General features: G+C 39.2%; 1 protein-coding gene across 3 annotated transcripts in view; it reads right to left on the minus strand.

The window, feature by feature from the left end:
* Positions 1–16,845, minus strand: part of GPR137B (G protein-coupled receptor 137B) — a 66,950-nt gene that overhangs the window by 12,414 nt on the left and 37,691 nt on the right. For all 3 annotated transcript variants that reach the window (XR_008527714.2, XM_002809273.6, XM_063724579.1), the window contains exon 5: positions 13,080–13,208. Coding sequence is in view for 2 of the 3 variants with exons in the window: in XM_002809273.6 (XP_002809319.3) it covers positions 13,080–13,208 (129 nt within the window). In the remaining variant the exon portion in view is untranslated. The remainder of the gene's footprint in view (positions 1–13,079; positions 13,209–16,845) is intronic.

Below are 16,845 nucleotides of genomic sequence, written 5' to 3' on the forward strand. Positions count from 1 at the left end.
ATAAAAGACTACACACTGGGTACAGTGTACAATGCTAAGGTAATGGGTGCACGAAAATCTCAGCAGGCACCACTAAACAACTTTTCCATGTGACCAAACACTACCTATTCCCCAAAAACTTTTGAAATTAAGAATAAAATTAAAAAATAATAATAATTCTTGGCCAGGCACAGTGGCTCATGCCTGTAATCCCAGCACTTTGGGAGGCTGAGGCAGGTGGATGACTTGAGGTCAGGAGTTCGAGACCAGCCTGGCCAACATGGTGAAGCCCCAACTATACTAAAAATACAAAAATTAGCTGGGTGTGGTAGCTCATGCCTGTAGTCCCAGCTACTCGGTAGGCTGACGCAGGAGAATCACTTGAACCCAGAAAGCAGAGACTGCAGTGAGCCAAGATCACGCTACTGTACTCCAGCCTGGGCAAGAGAGCAAGACTCCATCTCAAAAATAAATAAAAATAAATGAATTCATGAGCAATATCCTACAAGCACAAGCAACCAAAGCAAAATGGAAAAATAGGATCATATCAAGTTAAAAGCTTTTGCACAGTAAAAGAAACAACAAAGTCGAGACAACCCACAGAATGGGAGAAAATATTTGCAAACTACCCATCTGACAAGGAATTAATAACCAGAATATATAGGAAATTAAAAATGGGCAAAAGATTTGAACAGACATTTCTCAAAAGGCGACATACAAATGGCAAACAGACATATGAAAAAGTCTTCATCAATGATCATCAGAGAAATGCAAATCAAAACTACAGTGAGATATTACCTCACTGCAGTTATAATGGCTTATATCTAAAAGGCAGTAACAAACGCTGGCAAGGATGTGGAGAAAAGGGAACCCTTGAACACTGTTGGTGGGAATGTATATTAGTACAACCACTATGGAGAACAGTTTGGCAGTTCCTCAAAAATAAAAATTGAGCTACCACATGATCCAGCAATCCCACTGCTGGTATCTACCCAAAAGAAGGGAAATCAGGATATTGAAGAGATATCTGCACTCCCGTGTTTGCTGCAGCACTGTTCACAACAGCTAAGCTTTGGAAGCAACCTAAGTGTTCATCAGCAGATGAATGGATAAAGAAAATGTGGAACATATACAGAATGGAGTACCATTCAGCCATAAAAAAGAATGAAATCCAGTAATTTGGAACAACATGGATGAATTGGAGATGATTATGTTAAGTGAAATAAGCCAGACACAGAAAGACAAACACTGCATGTTCTCACTTATTTGTGGGATCTAAACTCAAACAACTGAACTCATGGACACAGAGAGGAGAAGGATGTTTGCCAGAGGCTGGAGTGGGGGGGGGGGGGGGCGGAGAGAGTATGGTTAATGGGGAGAAAAAAAAAAAAAAATTTGAGTGAATGAATAAGACTTACTATTTGATAGCACTAACAACAGGGTGGACTATACAGTCAATAATAACTGTACATTTTAAAATAAAGAGTGTGATTGTAAAACAAAGGATAAATGCTTGGGATGGAGACACCATTCTCCATGATGTGATTATTTCACACTGCATGCCTGTATCAAAACATCTCATGTACCCCATAAATATACACACCTATTATCCATGTACCCACAAAAAAATTTTTAAAAGGTAGATGATGCCCAAATTAGCCAGAATAAAATAGATAGTTCAATTTGGATATAAATCATGAGAGCAGTCATAACAATGGTGAAATCATTTGGGGAGGATTTCTCATCCCATTTCCATCTCCTGCCTCTATAATCATTTCATCCTGTTTCTGCCCCCAAACTGAGTTTACCTCTCAAAAAATTTCTAATGACTGGTCTCAGGTACACCCTAGAGGTCATTGCCAGTTTTCAATATCACAGCTGCCCTGGGATGACTGTTGGGGTTTGAAAAGCCTTTTCTGCCAGCAGCTTCTAAAAAGTAAAGTTGTCTTTGTCAGGAAAGCCTATTTTAAATAAACAAGATCAGAACTAGATTATATGGCACACCAAATCAGGCATATGTTTTGACATCATTGTACTTAACATCAGTGACCTATTTAAAAGTTAATAGAACATGAACAGAGGTGGCCACATGATGGCTATCTAAATGTGAATTCCTGCTTTGCTAAGATTAATTGTAGCCAAACATAAGGAGCAAAGTGGAACTAACACAGGGTGGATTGCCTTAAAATTTACTCTTTTTAATAGTTTAAGAATACCTATGAGCCACATGCAAAAGAATGAAGTTGGATCCTTATCTCATACCATATACAAAAAATAACTCAAAATGTATTAAAGACCAAATGTAAGAACAAAAACCACAAAACTCTTAGAAAAAAATATAGGGGCATGTTTTCAGGGGCAAATACAGATGCTTCTCAAATTATGATGAGGTTACATTCTGATAAACTCATTGTAAGTTGAAAATAAATAAAAAATACACACCATAGAGTATTGGTTGTTGACCCCTATGATCACATGGCTGACTGAGAGCTGTACCTCACTGCCCTATACATCTTGAGAGATTATCATACCCCATATTGTTAGCCCAGGAAAAGATTAAAAAATTCAAAATTTCAATTATAGTTTCTACTGAATGTGTCCTGCTTTCACACCATCTGTAAAGTTGTGAATTGTTGTAAATCAGGGACCATCAATATAGGATGTGGCAAAGGGTTCTTGGGTATGACACCAGAACACGAGCAACAAAAGATAAATACAGTGGACAAAAGTAAAAGCTTTTGTGCTTCAAAGGCTACCAATCAAGAAAGTGAAAAGACAGCTACAGAATGAGAGAAAATATGTGCAAATCATATACCTGACAAGGGACTTAGAGTATATTTAAAACATACAAAGAACTCTTACAACTCAATAATAAAGACAACCCAGTTTAAAAATGGACAAACGATGTGAATAGACATTTCTCCAAAGAAGATATACAAATGACCACTAAGCACACAAAAAGATCCTCGACAAACTTAGTCATCAAAGAAATATACATCAGAAGCCAAAAGGAGATATCGTTTAATACCCGTTAGGATATCTAGAATCAAAAAGTCAGATAACAAGTGCTAGGAGCATGGAGGAATCAGAACCTTCATACACTGCTGCTGAGAATGTAAAATGGGTGCTGTCTCTGTGGAAAATAGTCTGGCAGTTTTTCAGAAAGTGACACTCAGAAATACCATATGACCCAGCAATTCCACTCCTAAGAATATACCCAAGAGAAATGAAAACATATGTTCACACAGAAACTTACACACAAATGTTTATAACAGGCTTATTCATCATAGCCAAATGGTGGAAATGACCCAAATGTCCACTCATATCCACAAATGGTTTCCTTAAATGTGTCCTTTTTATCATTTCAAACTTCTTGATGTGGGTCGTCAAGAAGTTTGAAATGATAGTCCAGGCACAGTGGCTCACACCTGTAATCCCAGCACTTTGGGAGGCCAAGGCAGGTGGATCGCCTGAGTTCAGGAGTTCAAGACCAGCCTGGCCAACATAATGAAACCCCATCTCTACTAAAAATACAAAAATTAGGTGTGGTGGCAGGCACCTGTAATCCCAGCTATTTGGGAGTCTGAGGCAGGAGAATCGCTTGAACCCAGGAGGCAGAGGTTGCAGTGAGCTGAGATCACCCCACTCCACTCCAGCCTCCAGCCTGGGTAGCAGAGCCAGACTCTGTATCCTCCAAAAAAAAAAAAAAAGCTGGAAATGATATATCACCTATTAGATGGCCGAATAGGAACAGCTCTAGTCTGCAGCTCCCAGCGAGATCGACACAGAAGGTGAGTGATTTCTGCATTTCCAACTGAGGTACCTGGTTCTTCTCACCGGGACTACTTGGACGGTGGGTGCATCTCACGGAGGGCAAGCCGAAGCAGGGTAGGGTGTCGCCTCGACTGAGAAGCGCAAGGAGTCAGGGAATTTTCTCCCCTATCCAAGGGAAGCCGTGAGGGACTGAGCCTGAGGAACTGTGCGCTCCGGTCCAGATACTGCACTTTTCCGACAGTCTTCACAACCCACAGACCAGGAGATTCCCTCTGGTGCCTACCTCTCCAGGGCCTTAGGTTTCAAGCACAAAACTGGGCAGCCATTTGGGCAGACACTGAACTAGCTGCAGGAGGTTTTTTTTTTTTTTTTTTCCCATACCCCAGTGGCACCTGGAACGCCAGTGAGACAGAACCATTCACTCCCCTGGAAAGGGGGCTGAAGCCAGGGAGCCAAGTAGTCTGGCTCGGCAGGTCCCACCCCCACGGAGCCCAGCAAACTAAGATCCACTGGTTTGAAATTCTCGCTGCCAGCACAGCAGCAGTCTGAGGTCGACCTGGGACGCTCAAGCTTGGTGTGGGGGGGGGGCATCCGCCATTGCTGAGGCTTGAGTAGGTGGTTTTACCCTCACAGTGTAAAAGCTGCTGGGAAGTTCGAACTGGGCAGAGCCCATGGCAGCTCAGCAAGGCCACTGTGGCCAGACTGCCAGATTTCTCCTCTCTGGGCAGGGCATCTCTGGAAAAAAGGCAGCAGCCCCAGTCAGGGACTTATAGATAAAACCCCCATCTCCTTGGGACAGAGCACTTGGGGAAAGGGGCAGCTGTGGGCACAGCTTCAGCAGACTTAAATGTGCCTGCCTGATGGCTCTGAAGAGAGAAGGAGATCTCTCAGCACAGTGTTCAGGCTCTGCTAAGGGTCAGACTGCCCCCTTAAGTGGGTCGATGACCCCCATGTATCCTGACTGGGAGATACCTCCCAGTAGGGGCTGACAGACACCTCATACAGAAGAGCTCTGGCTGGCATCTGGCAGGTGCCCCTCTGGGACGAAGCTTCCAGAGGAAAGAACAGGCAGCAATCTTTGCTGTTCTGCAGCCTCCGCTGGTGATACCCAGGCAAACAGGGTCTGGAGTGGAACTCCGGCAGACCTGCAGCAGAGGGGCCTGACTGTTAGAAGGAAAACTAATAAACAGAAAGGAAGAGCATGTCCACTCAGAGACCCCATCCGAAGGTCACCAACATCAAAGACCAAAGGTAGATAAATCCACAAAGATAGGGAGAAACCAACACAAAAAGGCTGAAAATTCCAAAAACCAGAATGCCACTTCTCCTCCAAAGGATCATGACTCCTCGCCAGTAAGGGAACAAAACTGGACAGAGAATGAGTTTGATGAACTGACAGAAGTAGGCTTCAGAAGGCAGGTAATAACAAACTCCTCCAAGCTAAAGAAGCACGTTCTAACCCAATGCAAGGAAGCTAAGAACCTTGAAAAAAGGTTAGATGAATTGCTAAGTAGAATAACCAGTTTAGAGAAGAAAATAAATAACCTGATGGAGCTGAAAAACACAGCGCAAGAACTTCGTGAAGCATACACAAGTATCAAGAGCCAAATCGATCAAGTGGAAAAAAGGATATGAGATTGAAGATCAACTTAATGATACAAAGCGAGAAGACAAGATTAGAGAAAAAAGAATAAAAAGGAATGAACAAAGCCTCCAAGAAATATGGAACTATGTGAAAAGACCAAATCTACGTTTGATTGGTGTACCTGAAAGTGATGGGGAGAATGGAACCAAGTTGGAAAATACTCTTCAGGATATCATCCAGGAGAACTTCTCCAACCTAGCAAGACAGCCAACATTCAAATTCAGGAAATACAGAGACCACCACAAAGATACACCTCGAGAAGAGCAACCCCAAGACACATAACCGTCAGATTCACCAAGGTTGAAATGAAGGAAAAAATGTTAAGGGTATCCAGAGAGAAAGGTCGGGTTACCCACAAAGGGAAGCCCATCAGACTAACAGCAGCTGTCTCTGCAGAAACCCTACAAGCCAAAAGAGAGTGGGGGCCAATATTCAACATTCTTAAAGAAAAGAATTTTCAACCCAGAATTTCATATCCAGCCAAACTAAGCTTCATAAGTAAAGGGGAAATAAAATCTATTATAGACAAGCAAATGCTGAGAGACTTTGTCACCACCAGGCCTGCCTTACAAGAGCTCCTGAAGGAAGCACTAAATATGGAAAGGAACAACCAGTACCAGCCACTGCAAAAGCATACCAAATTGTAAAGCCTGTCAACACTATAAAGAAGCTGCATCAAGAACAAAAAACCAAACACCACATATTCTCACTCATAGGTGGGAATTGAACAATGAGACACATGGACACAGGAAGGGGAACATCACACTCTGGGAACTGTTGTGGGGTGGGGGGAGGGGGGAGGGATAGCATTAGGAGATATACTTAATGCTAAATGATGAGTTAATGGGTGCAGCACACCAGCATGGCACATGTATACATATGTAACTAACCTGCACATTGTGCACATGTACCCTAAAACTTAAAGTATAATAATAAAATAAAAATAAAATAAAAAATAAAAAAAGAAGCTGCATCAACTAACGGGCAAAATAACCAGCTAACATCATAATGTCAGGATCAAATTCACACATAACAATATTAACCTTAAATGTAAGTGAGCTAAATGCCCCCATTAAAAGACACAGACTGGCAAATTGGATAAAGAGTCAAGACCCATCAGTATACTATATTCAGGAGACCCATCTCACGTGAAAAGACACACATAGGCTCAAAATAAAGGGATGGAGGAATATTTACCAAGCAAATGGAAAGCAAAAAAAAAAAAAAAAGCAGGAGTTGCAATCCTAATCTCTGATAAAACAGACTTTAAACCAACAAAGATCAAAAGAGACGCAGGCCATTACATAATGGTAAAGGGATCAATGCAACAAGAAGAGCTAACTATCCTAAATATATATGCACCCAATACAGGAGCACCCAGATTCATAAAGCAAGTTCTTACAGACCTACAAAGACACTTAGACCCCCACACAACAATATTGGGAGACTTTAACAACCCACTGTCAATATTAGACAGATAAATGAGACATAAAATTAACATGGATATTCAGGGACTTGAACTCAGCTCTAGACCAAGCGGACCTAACAGACATCTACAGAACTCTCCACCCCAAATTAACAGAGTATACACTCTTCGCAGCACCTCATCTCATTTATTTTAAAATTGACCACATAATTGAAAGTAAAACACTCCTCAGCAAATGCAAAAGAACAGAAATCATAACAGTCTCTCAGACCACAGTGCAATCAAATTAGAACTCAGGATTAAGAAACTCACTAAAAACTGCACAACTAATGGAAACTGAACAACCTGCTCCTGAATGACTACTGGGTAAGTAACAAAATTAAGGCAGAAATAAAGATCCTCTTTGAAACCAATGAGAAAAAGACACAATGTACCAGAATCTCTCGGACACATTTAAAGCAGGGTGTAGAGGGAAATTTACAGCACAAAATGCCCACAAGAGAAAGCAGGAAAGATCTAAAATTAACACCCTAACATCAAAATTAAAAGAACTTGGGAAGCAAGAGCAAACAAATTCAAAAGCTAGCAGAAGAAATAACTAAGATCAGAGCAGAGCTGAAGGAGATAAAGACATGAAAAACCCTTCAAAAAAAATCAATGAATCCAGTAGCTGGTTTTTTTGAAAAGATCAACAAAATGGATAAACCGCTAGCCAGACTAATAAGAAAAGAGAGAAGAATCAAATAGACGCAATAAAAAATGATAAAGGGGATATCACCACCGATCCCACAGAAATACAAACTACCATCAAAGAATACTATAAACACATCTATGCAAATAAACTAGAAGATCTAGAGGAAATAGATAAATTCCTGGACACAGACACCCTCCCAAGTCTAAACCAGGAGAAGTCGAATCCCTGAATAGACCAATAACAAGTTCTGAAATTGAGGCAGTAATTAATAACCTACCAACCAAAAAAAGTCCAGGACCAGAAAGATTCACAGCTGAATTCTATCAGAGGTACAAAGAGGAGCTGGTACCATTCCTTCTGAAACTATTCTAAACAACAGAAAAAGAGGGAATCCTCCCTGACTCATTTTATGAGGCCAGCATCATCCTGATACCAAAACCTGGCAGAGACACAACAAAAAAAAGAAAATTTCAGACCAATATCCCTGATGAACATCAATGCGAAAATCCTCAATAAAATACTGGCAAACCAAATCCAGCAGCACATTAAAAAGCTTATCCACCACGATCAAGTCAGCTTCATATCTGGGATGCAAGGCGACGAACACAAATCAATAAATGTAATCCATCACATAAACAGAACCAATGACAAAAACTACATGATGATCTCAATAGATGCAGAAAAGACCTTCGACAAAATTCAACACCCCTTCATGGTAAAAATTCTCCATAAACTAGGTATTGATGGAATGCATCTCAAAATAATGGCTATTTATGACAAACCCACAGCCAATATCATACTGAATGGGCAAAAACAGGAAGCATTCCCTTTGAAAACCCGCATAAGGCAAGGATGCCCTTTTTCACCACTCCTATTCAACATAGTATTGAAAGTTCTGGCCAGGGCAATCAGGCAAGAGAAAGAAATAAAGCACATTCAAATAGGAAAAGAGGAAGTCAATTGTCTCTTTTTGCAGATGACATGATCATATATTTAGAAAACCCCATTGTCTCAGCCCAAAATCTCCTTAAGCTGATAAACAACTTCAGCAGAGTCTCAGGATACAAAATCAATGTGCAAAAATCAGACAAACAGAGAGCCAAATCATGAGTGAATTCCCATTCACAACTGCTACTAAAAGAAGAAAATACCTAGAAATACAAGTTACAAGGGATGTGAAGGACATCTCCAAGGAGTACTACAAGCCACTGCTCAAGGAAATAAGAGAGGACACAAACAAATGGAAAAACATTCCATGCTCATGGATAGGAAAAATCAATATTGTGAAAATGGCCATACTGCCCAAGGTAATTTATAGGTTCAATGCTATCCCCATCAAGCTACCATTGACTTTCTTCACAGAATTGGAAAAAACTACTTTAAACTTCATATGGAACCAAAGAAGAGCCCACATAGCCGAGACAATCCTAAGCAAAAAGAACAAAGCTGGAGGCATCATGCTACCTGATTTCAAATTATGCTACAAGGCTACAGTAACCAAAACAGCATGGTACTGGTACCAAAACAGATATATAGACCAATGGAACAGAACAGAGGCCTCAGAAATAATACCACACATGTACAACCATCTGATCTTTGACAAACCTGACACAAACAAGCGATGCGGAACGATTTCCTGTTTAATAAATGGTGTTGGGAAAACTGGGTAGCCATATGCAGAAAACTGAAACTGGACCCCTTCCTTACACCTTATACAAAAGTTAACTCAAGATGGATTAAAGACTTAAACTTAAGACCTAACACCATAAAAATCCTAGAAGAAACCCTAGGCAATACTATTCAGGACACAGGCATGGGCAAAGACTTCATTCCAAAACACCAAAAGCAATGGCAACAAAAGCCAAAATTGACAAATGGGATCTAATTTAATTAAAGAGCTTCTGCACAGCAAAAGAAACTTCATCAGAGTAAACAGGCAACCTACAGAATGGGAGAAAATTTTTGCAATCTATCCATCTGACAAAGGGCTAATATCCAGAATCTACAAAGAACTTAAACAAATTTACAGGAAAAAAACAACCCCATCAAAAAGTGGGCAAAGGATATGAACAGACACTTCTCAAAAGAAGTGCAGCCAATAAACATGAAAAATATGCTCATCACTGGTCATTACAGAAATGCAAATCAAAACTACAATGAGATACCATCTCACACCAGTTAGAATGGCAATCATTAAAAAGTCAGGAAACAACAGATGCTGGAGAGGACATGGAGAAACAGGAACGCTTTTACACTATTGGTGGTAGTGTAAATTAGTTCAACCATTGTGGAAGACAGTGTGGCAATTCCTCAAGGATCTAGAACTAGAAATACCCTTTGACCCAGCAATGCCACTACTGGGTATATACGCAAAGGATTATAAATCATTCTACTATACAGACACATGTACATGTACATGCACACGTATGTTTATTGCAGCACTATTCACAATAGCAAAGACTTGGAACCAACCCAAATGTCCATCAATGATAGACTGGATAAAGACAATGTGGCACATATATACCATGGAATACTATGCAGCCATAAAAAGGGATGAGTTAATGTCCTTTGCAGGGACATGGATGAAGCTAGAAACCATCATTCTCAGCAAGCTGACCCAAGAACAGAAAACCAAACACCACATGTTCTCACTCATAAGTGGGAATTGAACAATGAGAACACATGGACACAGGGAGGGGAACATCACACACTGGGGCCTGTAGGGGGGTGGGGAGGTAGGGGAGGGAGAGCATTAGGAGAAATACCTAATGTAGGTGATGGGTTGATGGGTGCAGCAAACCACCACAGCACATGTATACCTATGTAACAAAACTACACGTTCTGCACATGTACCCCAGAACTTAATAATATATAATTATATATTATTATATATTAAATATATTATTATATATATTATATATCATATATTATATATAATATAATATATATAATTATATATTATATATAATTATATATTATATATTATATATTATATTATATAATATATAATATATAATATATAGTTATATATTATATATTATATATAATTATATATTATATATAATTATATTATATATAATTATATATTATATATTATATATTATTATATATTATGTTATATATTATATATTATATATGATATATATATTATCATATAATATATACTATATATCATACATTATATATCATATATAATATGCAATATATAACATATATTATATATATTATATATATTATTATATAATATATAATATATAGTATAATAAAAGAACAGTGATGTCCATCAGTGGATGAATGGGTAAGCAAAATGTGGTCTATCCATACAATGAAATATTTATTTGGCAATAAAAAGAATTAAGTACAAATATATGTTACAACGTAGATGAATCTTGAAAAACATTCTGCTAAGTGAAAGAAGCCAGTCACAAAAACCCACATGCCATATGATTCCATTCATATGAAAGTCAAGACCAGGGAAATCTATAGACACAGGAGATTATAGTGGCTTATGCCCAGAGATAGGGCAGGGACAGAAAGGAAATGGGGAATGACAGATGATAGTATGAGGTTTCCTTCTGAGATGATGAAAGTGTTCTAAAATTGGCTGTGGTGATGGTTGCACATATGTGAATATCCCCCAAACCACTGAATTACACACATGAAATGGGTGAATTATATAAGTGAGTTACATCTCAATAAAGCTGTTTTTAAAAGAAAAAAAAACAGCCAGGAGTTTGAGACCAGCCTGGGCAACATGGCTCATGCAAGTAATCCCAGCTACATGTGAGACTAAGGCAAGAGAATTGCGTAAGCCCAGGAGGTCAAGGCTGAGGTGAGCTGTGATCGTGCCACTGCACTCCAGCCTGGGTGACAGAGCAAGACCCTGTCTCAAAAAAGAAAAGGATAAGGACAGAGATTCTCAAACTTTACAGTTCATTCAGATCACTTGGATGCTTATTAAAAATGTACATTCCCAGAACCTACCCCAGAGATTCTGGTCTGGGTCTCCAACATGACCTAAGAATCTTTACACCAAGCGCCCTGAGGGATTCTGATACAGATGGTAAAGAGCCGCACTTTGAGTATCTCGTTACCTAGACTCTGAAGTTTGGCTCTAATGATGCCAAGTTTAGAGACCTGTTTGTACCAAATGAATTATGGATACAAATGTTAGATGACATTTTTTAAAAATGCCCCACCTGCAGTGTATTCCTTTAAAGTTGATTGGTATGAGTTATAGATTTCCCCCCAAAAGAGTATTACACTTTTTTCCTATGTAATTACAGAAGTTATAGATAGGACTATTAGGTCATCTATATTAAGAATATAATTTCTTCTCAAAACCTTATGATGCCAGAGAAAGCTACAGTGTAGGACAGGGATTAAAACCATGGACTCAGACGGGTGCGGTGGCTCACACCTTTAATCCCAGCACTTTGGGAGGCCGAGACAGGCGGATCACCTGAGGTCAGGAGTTCGAGACCAGCCTGGCCAACACAGTAAAACCCTGTCTCTACTAAAAATACAAAAATTATCCAGGCATGGTGGCAGGCATCTGTAGTCCCAGCTACTTGGGAGGCTGAGGCAGGAGAATCGCTTAAACCCAAGAGGCGGAGGATGCAGTGCGCTGAGATCGCGCCACTGCACTCCAGCTTGGGTGACAGAGCGAGACTTCATCTCAAAAAAAAAAAAAAAAAAGCAAACGAAAAACAAAAAAACACCATTGACTCTGGAACCAGACTGCTTGGTTTGAAGCCTGGCTCTGTCTCCGACTTCCAAAAACAAGATAAAAAAACAGGTCAGTCATCTGGGTATGAAATAAGAACTGTGAATTATTGGAGGACATTATTCATCTATGCCTTCTTCACCACCCGCTCTTTGCTCACATTGCCCCAAATCCACTCACTGTACTTTTCTATGGGTTTCATAGATCAGTAAGTCAAAAAGCTACCACTAGTTTGTGTGGCTGGAATAATTTACGGAACAAGACTCCCAGGTGGTTTCTCACGCTACTTGGTTTTGCATTTTCTGTCCCGTCCCATAAAGACATTCATATAAAGTTGGTTGAACAGCAATGTGACCAAACTAGGGGAGCAGGTTTAGCATTCCTTACAATATTTCTTATTGCCCTATCCTCCCATTCCCTAGTCACCATCCGGCATACTATTTCCTATGAGTGTTCTCTATTTCCTGTTTCTCTATTCTCTATTTTCCTTTGCTATGAGAAAAGCTTCTATATTTGGTTCACAGCAAGTCCAAGTCTCAAATACTAATGAGGCAATGTTGCATTAAAAGAAATAGTTAATCACTTTCGCCAGGCCTTAAGATGCAACTTATAATAGTTTCATTTTTTTTGTAAAATAAAACTAAGCTGAAAACCATTTTCCCTCAAAAGATAAGGGAAATGAATGTCTCAATAAAATAGTCAAGGAAACTTTTCATACCACCACAAAAGGAAGAGGCCCTCTTCTCTTCTGAGAAGTGAAGAAAAAGTTCTAATTGCAGGTTTCATGATCAGAATTAGGAGACATTTTCTTACAAATATAAAATGGTTTACTTACAAGGTCCTTTGTAGGATTTCTAACTCGGAAGAAATAAACGACTAAGGTGGTAGGTAAGAGTTCCCAAACAAATAACACCACTCCAAATAATACGTATCCAGCATCTCCCAGCTGATTCTTCAAATCTGCCTGTTAGAAACAGAGAGGGGGAGTCACCAGACCAAGGGGAGAGGAAATAAATTTGATTGATTCTTTCTAATGTGAACAGAGAATAATTCTAATACTATAGTACAATTCATTCCCCTATATTTTAGAATGTACTGCAGAATATACTATATTAATACTTCTATTTAAAGTATTAAAATATAGTATAGTACATTCTCCTAAAATATGCACATTGAAATCAGATAATGGTAATGGTCTAGACCTCAGATAGGGATTATTTAAACCATATGGGATAAATTATTATCTTCTTCTTCAAAATATTCAAAGACAGAAACTTCTAACCTCTGATGTTTTAATACCTCATGCCCCCAAAACTCTTAAGTCCAAATTAACACTCTCACTTAAATCTAAGCTGATTTTCTTCAACAATTGAATCGTGAGAAGGTTATGTTGCCTCCTCCTAAATTCTTGAGAGCAGCATATAACTATTATCCCTTAGTCTTATCCCTAGGATAAAGAGGTCAACTTTCAAACGTTTCTTCACATAAACCATATCCTGTTGTTTACCCTTTAAAGCATACTGTAGGCTAGCTTGTCTAGAAAAACAATCCACAGAGCCTAAGCTGTTTGGTATGAGGCCCAGTGAGATGGCCAGAGAGTTTGGTGGAGCAGTGTTCTCTCTTCAGAACAGACAGAAGGTTCGTGAGTAAAGTGCATGGTTGGGTTTGGGCAACCATATCAGAAAGGCCATTGTTTCAAAGAAAGAATGTACCTTAAAAGGCCCAAACACCTAAACTTAACCCTTTTGCCTTCTCTATAACATCATACTTAAAGCATGCTGACCAAAACTACTCATGCTTCTTTCAGAAAGATCACTCTCCTACTTCCTCTATATCACATCTCAATCATGTGTTCTTTTTTGATTCTGCACAAATAAGGTATTCAACTGTGGTCATTTGTTTTGCTTGCTCCTAGATTATTTTGGTGGCAACACACATCTAGATAACCAAAAATATCCCATAAAAATAGAAGAATTTTAAAGACTGTCATATTTTAAATCCACTGCAATTATAAATTTTATATATTTTTGTTTGTTTGTTTGAGACAGGATCTTGCTGTGTCACCCAGGATGGAGTGCAGTGGTGTGATCACAGCTCACTGCAGCCTTCAGCTCCTGGGCTCAAGTGATCCTTCCAGGCAGCTAGGACTACAGGTGTGCACCAACATGCCTGGCTAATTTTTTAATTTTAATTTTTTATTTTTTGTAGAGATGAGGTCTTGCTATGTTGCCAGGGCTGGTCTCAAACTTCTGGCCTCAAGTGATCCTCCCAAAATGCTGGGATTATGGGCCACTGCACCCACCCATAAATTTTTTTTGTTGTTTTTAAGTGAAAGCAAGATTAGGAAAGTAAAGAAAGAATGGCTACTCCTCCATATATAGAATTTATAGGCAGAGCACCCATGCATTCTTAATTGAAAGAAAAACTGAAGTAATTTTGTTAAAACCAAATCTTTGTTATTTAATGGATACAGAGTTTCAGTTTAGGAAGATGAAAAAATTCTAGAGATGGATGGTGATGATGGCTGCACAACACTGAATGTACTTAATGCCAGTGAACTGTACACTTAAAAATGGTTAAAATAGGGCCAGCCAATGGTGGCTCATGCCTATAATCTCAGCACTTTGGGAGGCTGAGGTGGGCGGATCATGAGGTCAGGAGTTCAAGACCAGCCTGGCCAATATGGTGAAACCCCGTCTCTACTAAAAATACAAAAAAATTAGCCGGCATGGTGGCGCTTGCCTGTATTCCCAGCTACTCAGGAGGCTGAGGCAGAAGAATCGCTTGAACCCGGGAGGTGGAGGTTGCAGTGAGCCGAGATTGTGCCGCTGCACTCCAGCCTGGTGACAGAGACAGACTCCGTCTCAAAAAAAAAAAAAAAAAGGTTAAAATAGCAAATATTACGTATATTTTACTACAATACAAAATCAAATCCTTTGTGCATTATGATTGTCTCTAATTAATCATTGTTTAAAGTTTAGATTTTCATATACTTGATTTCCTCAAAATAGTGCACACCCTTAGCAGTGCCTTGCCCAGCTTTCTGCCATCCTGTGTTTGCGGTGTTGGTTTGGGTTGAGATGTGGTTTTAATCCTTTCTAATTATAACACAATTTTACTTTGTCCTCACAGGTTTAGCTTATCATGATCATTTTATTCTTCCACTGTCTAAATCCAGCTCAGGGTTTGAGCACTATTGAGATGTTAGAAGATTTATAGATGGTTAGGTATTCAATACTTTTCCAAGAAAAGCTAAGGAACCTTTGCAAATCAATCTAATAAATGTATAATAGAGAAGTTACATTCTTTATTGTTAATGGCTAATCTGTGTGTCTCTTTTCCTTAGTGGACCATAAAGCTCCCAAAGGGCAGGGAATGAGTCAGTTTGGTTTTGTATCCCTGGCACTTTGCACAGTGCCCAAGATAAGGAAAAAAAATGCTGTTTGTCAAATGAGTGAATGGTGGTTCATTCTCATTGTTGTTTTGAGTTTTTGTGAGCATGGATGGCAGATGACATTTCACTACCTTTGTACATTTGCTTTATGACTTGTAACTTATAGATTTATAGAATGTATTTTTAAAAAGAGTATCATATTGCGACAACTAGTGCCAATTATTAAAACTTTTATAAAACTTTAATATCCTCACTTTTGTCTCGATTTTCTCAAATGCTGTGTACATGCTCCATTAAAAAAACATTCACTCCGAGGATGATGATGACAAAAAAACAAAAACATTCTCATAACTTCATAGTCCTATGTATTTTCTAAAATCTGAATACAATTTGCTTAATATTTGCAAATGTCACCCTTTAATAATATCATCTTACATTTATATGGAAGCACGTTTAAAAAATTAAGTACTGGCTGGCACGGTGGCTTACGCCTGTAATCCTAGCACTTTGGGAGGCCGAGGTGGGTGGATCACCCGAGGCAGGAGTTTGAGACGAGCCTGGCCAACATGGTGAAACCCCATCTCTACTAAAAATACAAAAAATTAGCCAGGTATGGTAGCGGGTGCCTGTTATCCCAGCTACTCTGGAGGCTGAGGCAGAATTGCTTGAACCTGGGAGGCAGGTCGCGCCGTTGCACTCCAGCCTGGGCAACAAGAGCGAAACTCCGTCTCAAAAAAAAAAAAAAAATTAAGTACTGCTTAATAAAAGCCCTAAGAGGGAGAATGGAGTGAAAAGTATGTGTGTACACATGTATGTGGATACATACACACATATATGTAATCTCCTGGTTTTCTCAAAAGACATGTGAAAGGGAACAAGGCAGGTGCTGTGATCCCATCTGACAGATGAGTTCAGATGCCACACAGGGAAGTGACCTCTCATGGTCACTCAGTCATTCACCAGCAAAAACAAGGAGCGTGTACTTCTCTGCCATGTGAACCACTGACATGCAAATACAGTCGGCCCTCCATATCAGCGGGTTCCACATCTGAAGACTCAACCATCCACAGATCAAAAATATTTGAAAATAAAAAATACTAATAACAATTAAAAATAGAAATTTTCAAACAATGTAGTATAACAACTGTTTACATAGCATTTGTGTTGTATTTGGTATTGTAAGTCATCTAGAGATTAAAGTATACAG

This window comes from Pongo abelii, chromosome 1 (assembly GCF_028885655.2).
Source record: "Pongo abelii isolate AG06213 chromosome 1, NHGRI_mPonAbe1-v2.0_pri, whole genome shotgun sequence".
Classification (NCBI taxonomy): Eukaryota; Metazoa; Chordata; class Mammalia; order Primates; family Hominidae; genus Pongo; species Pongo abelii.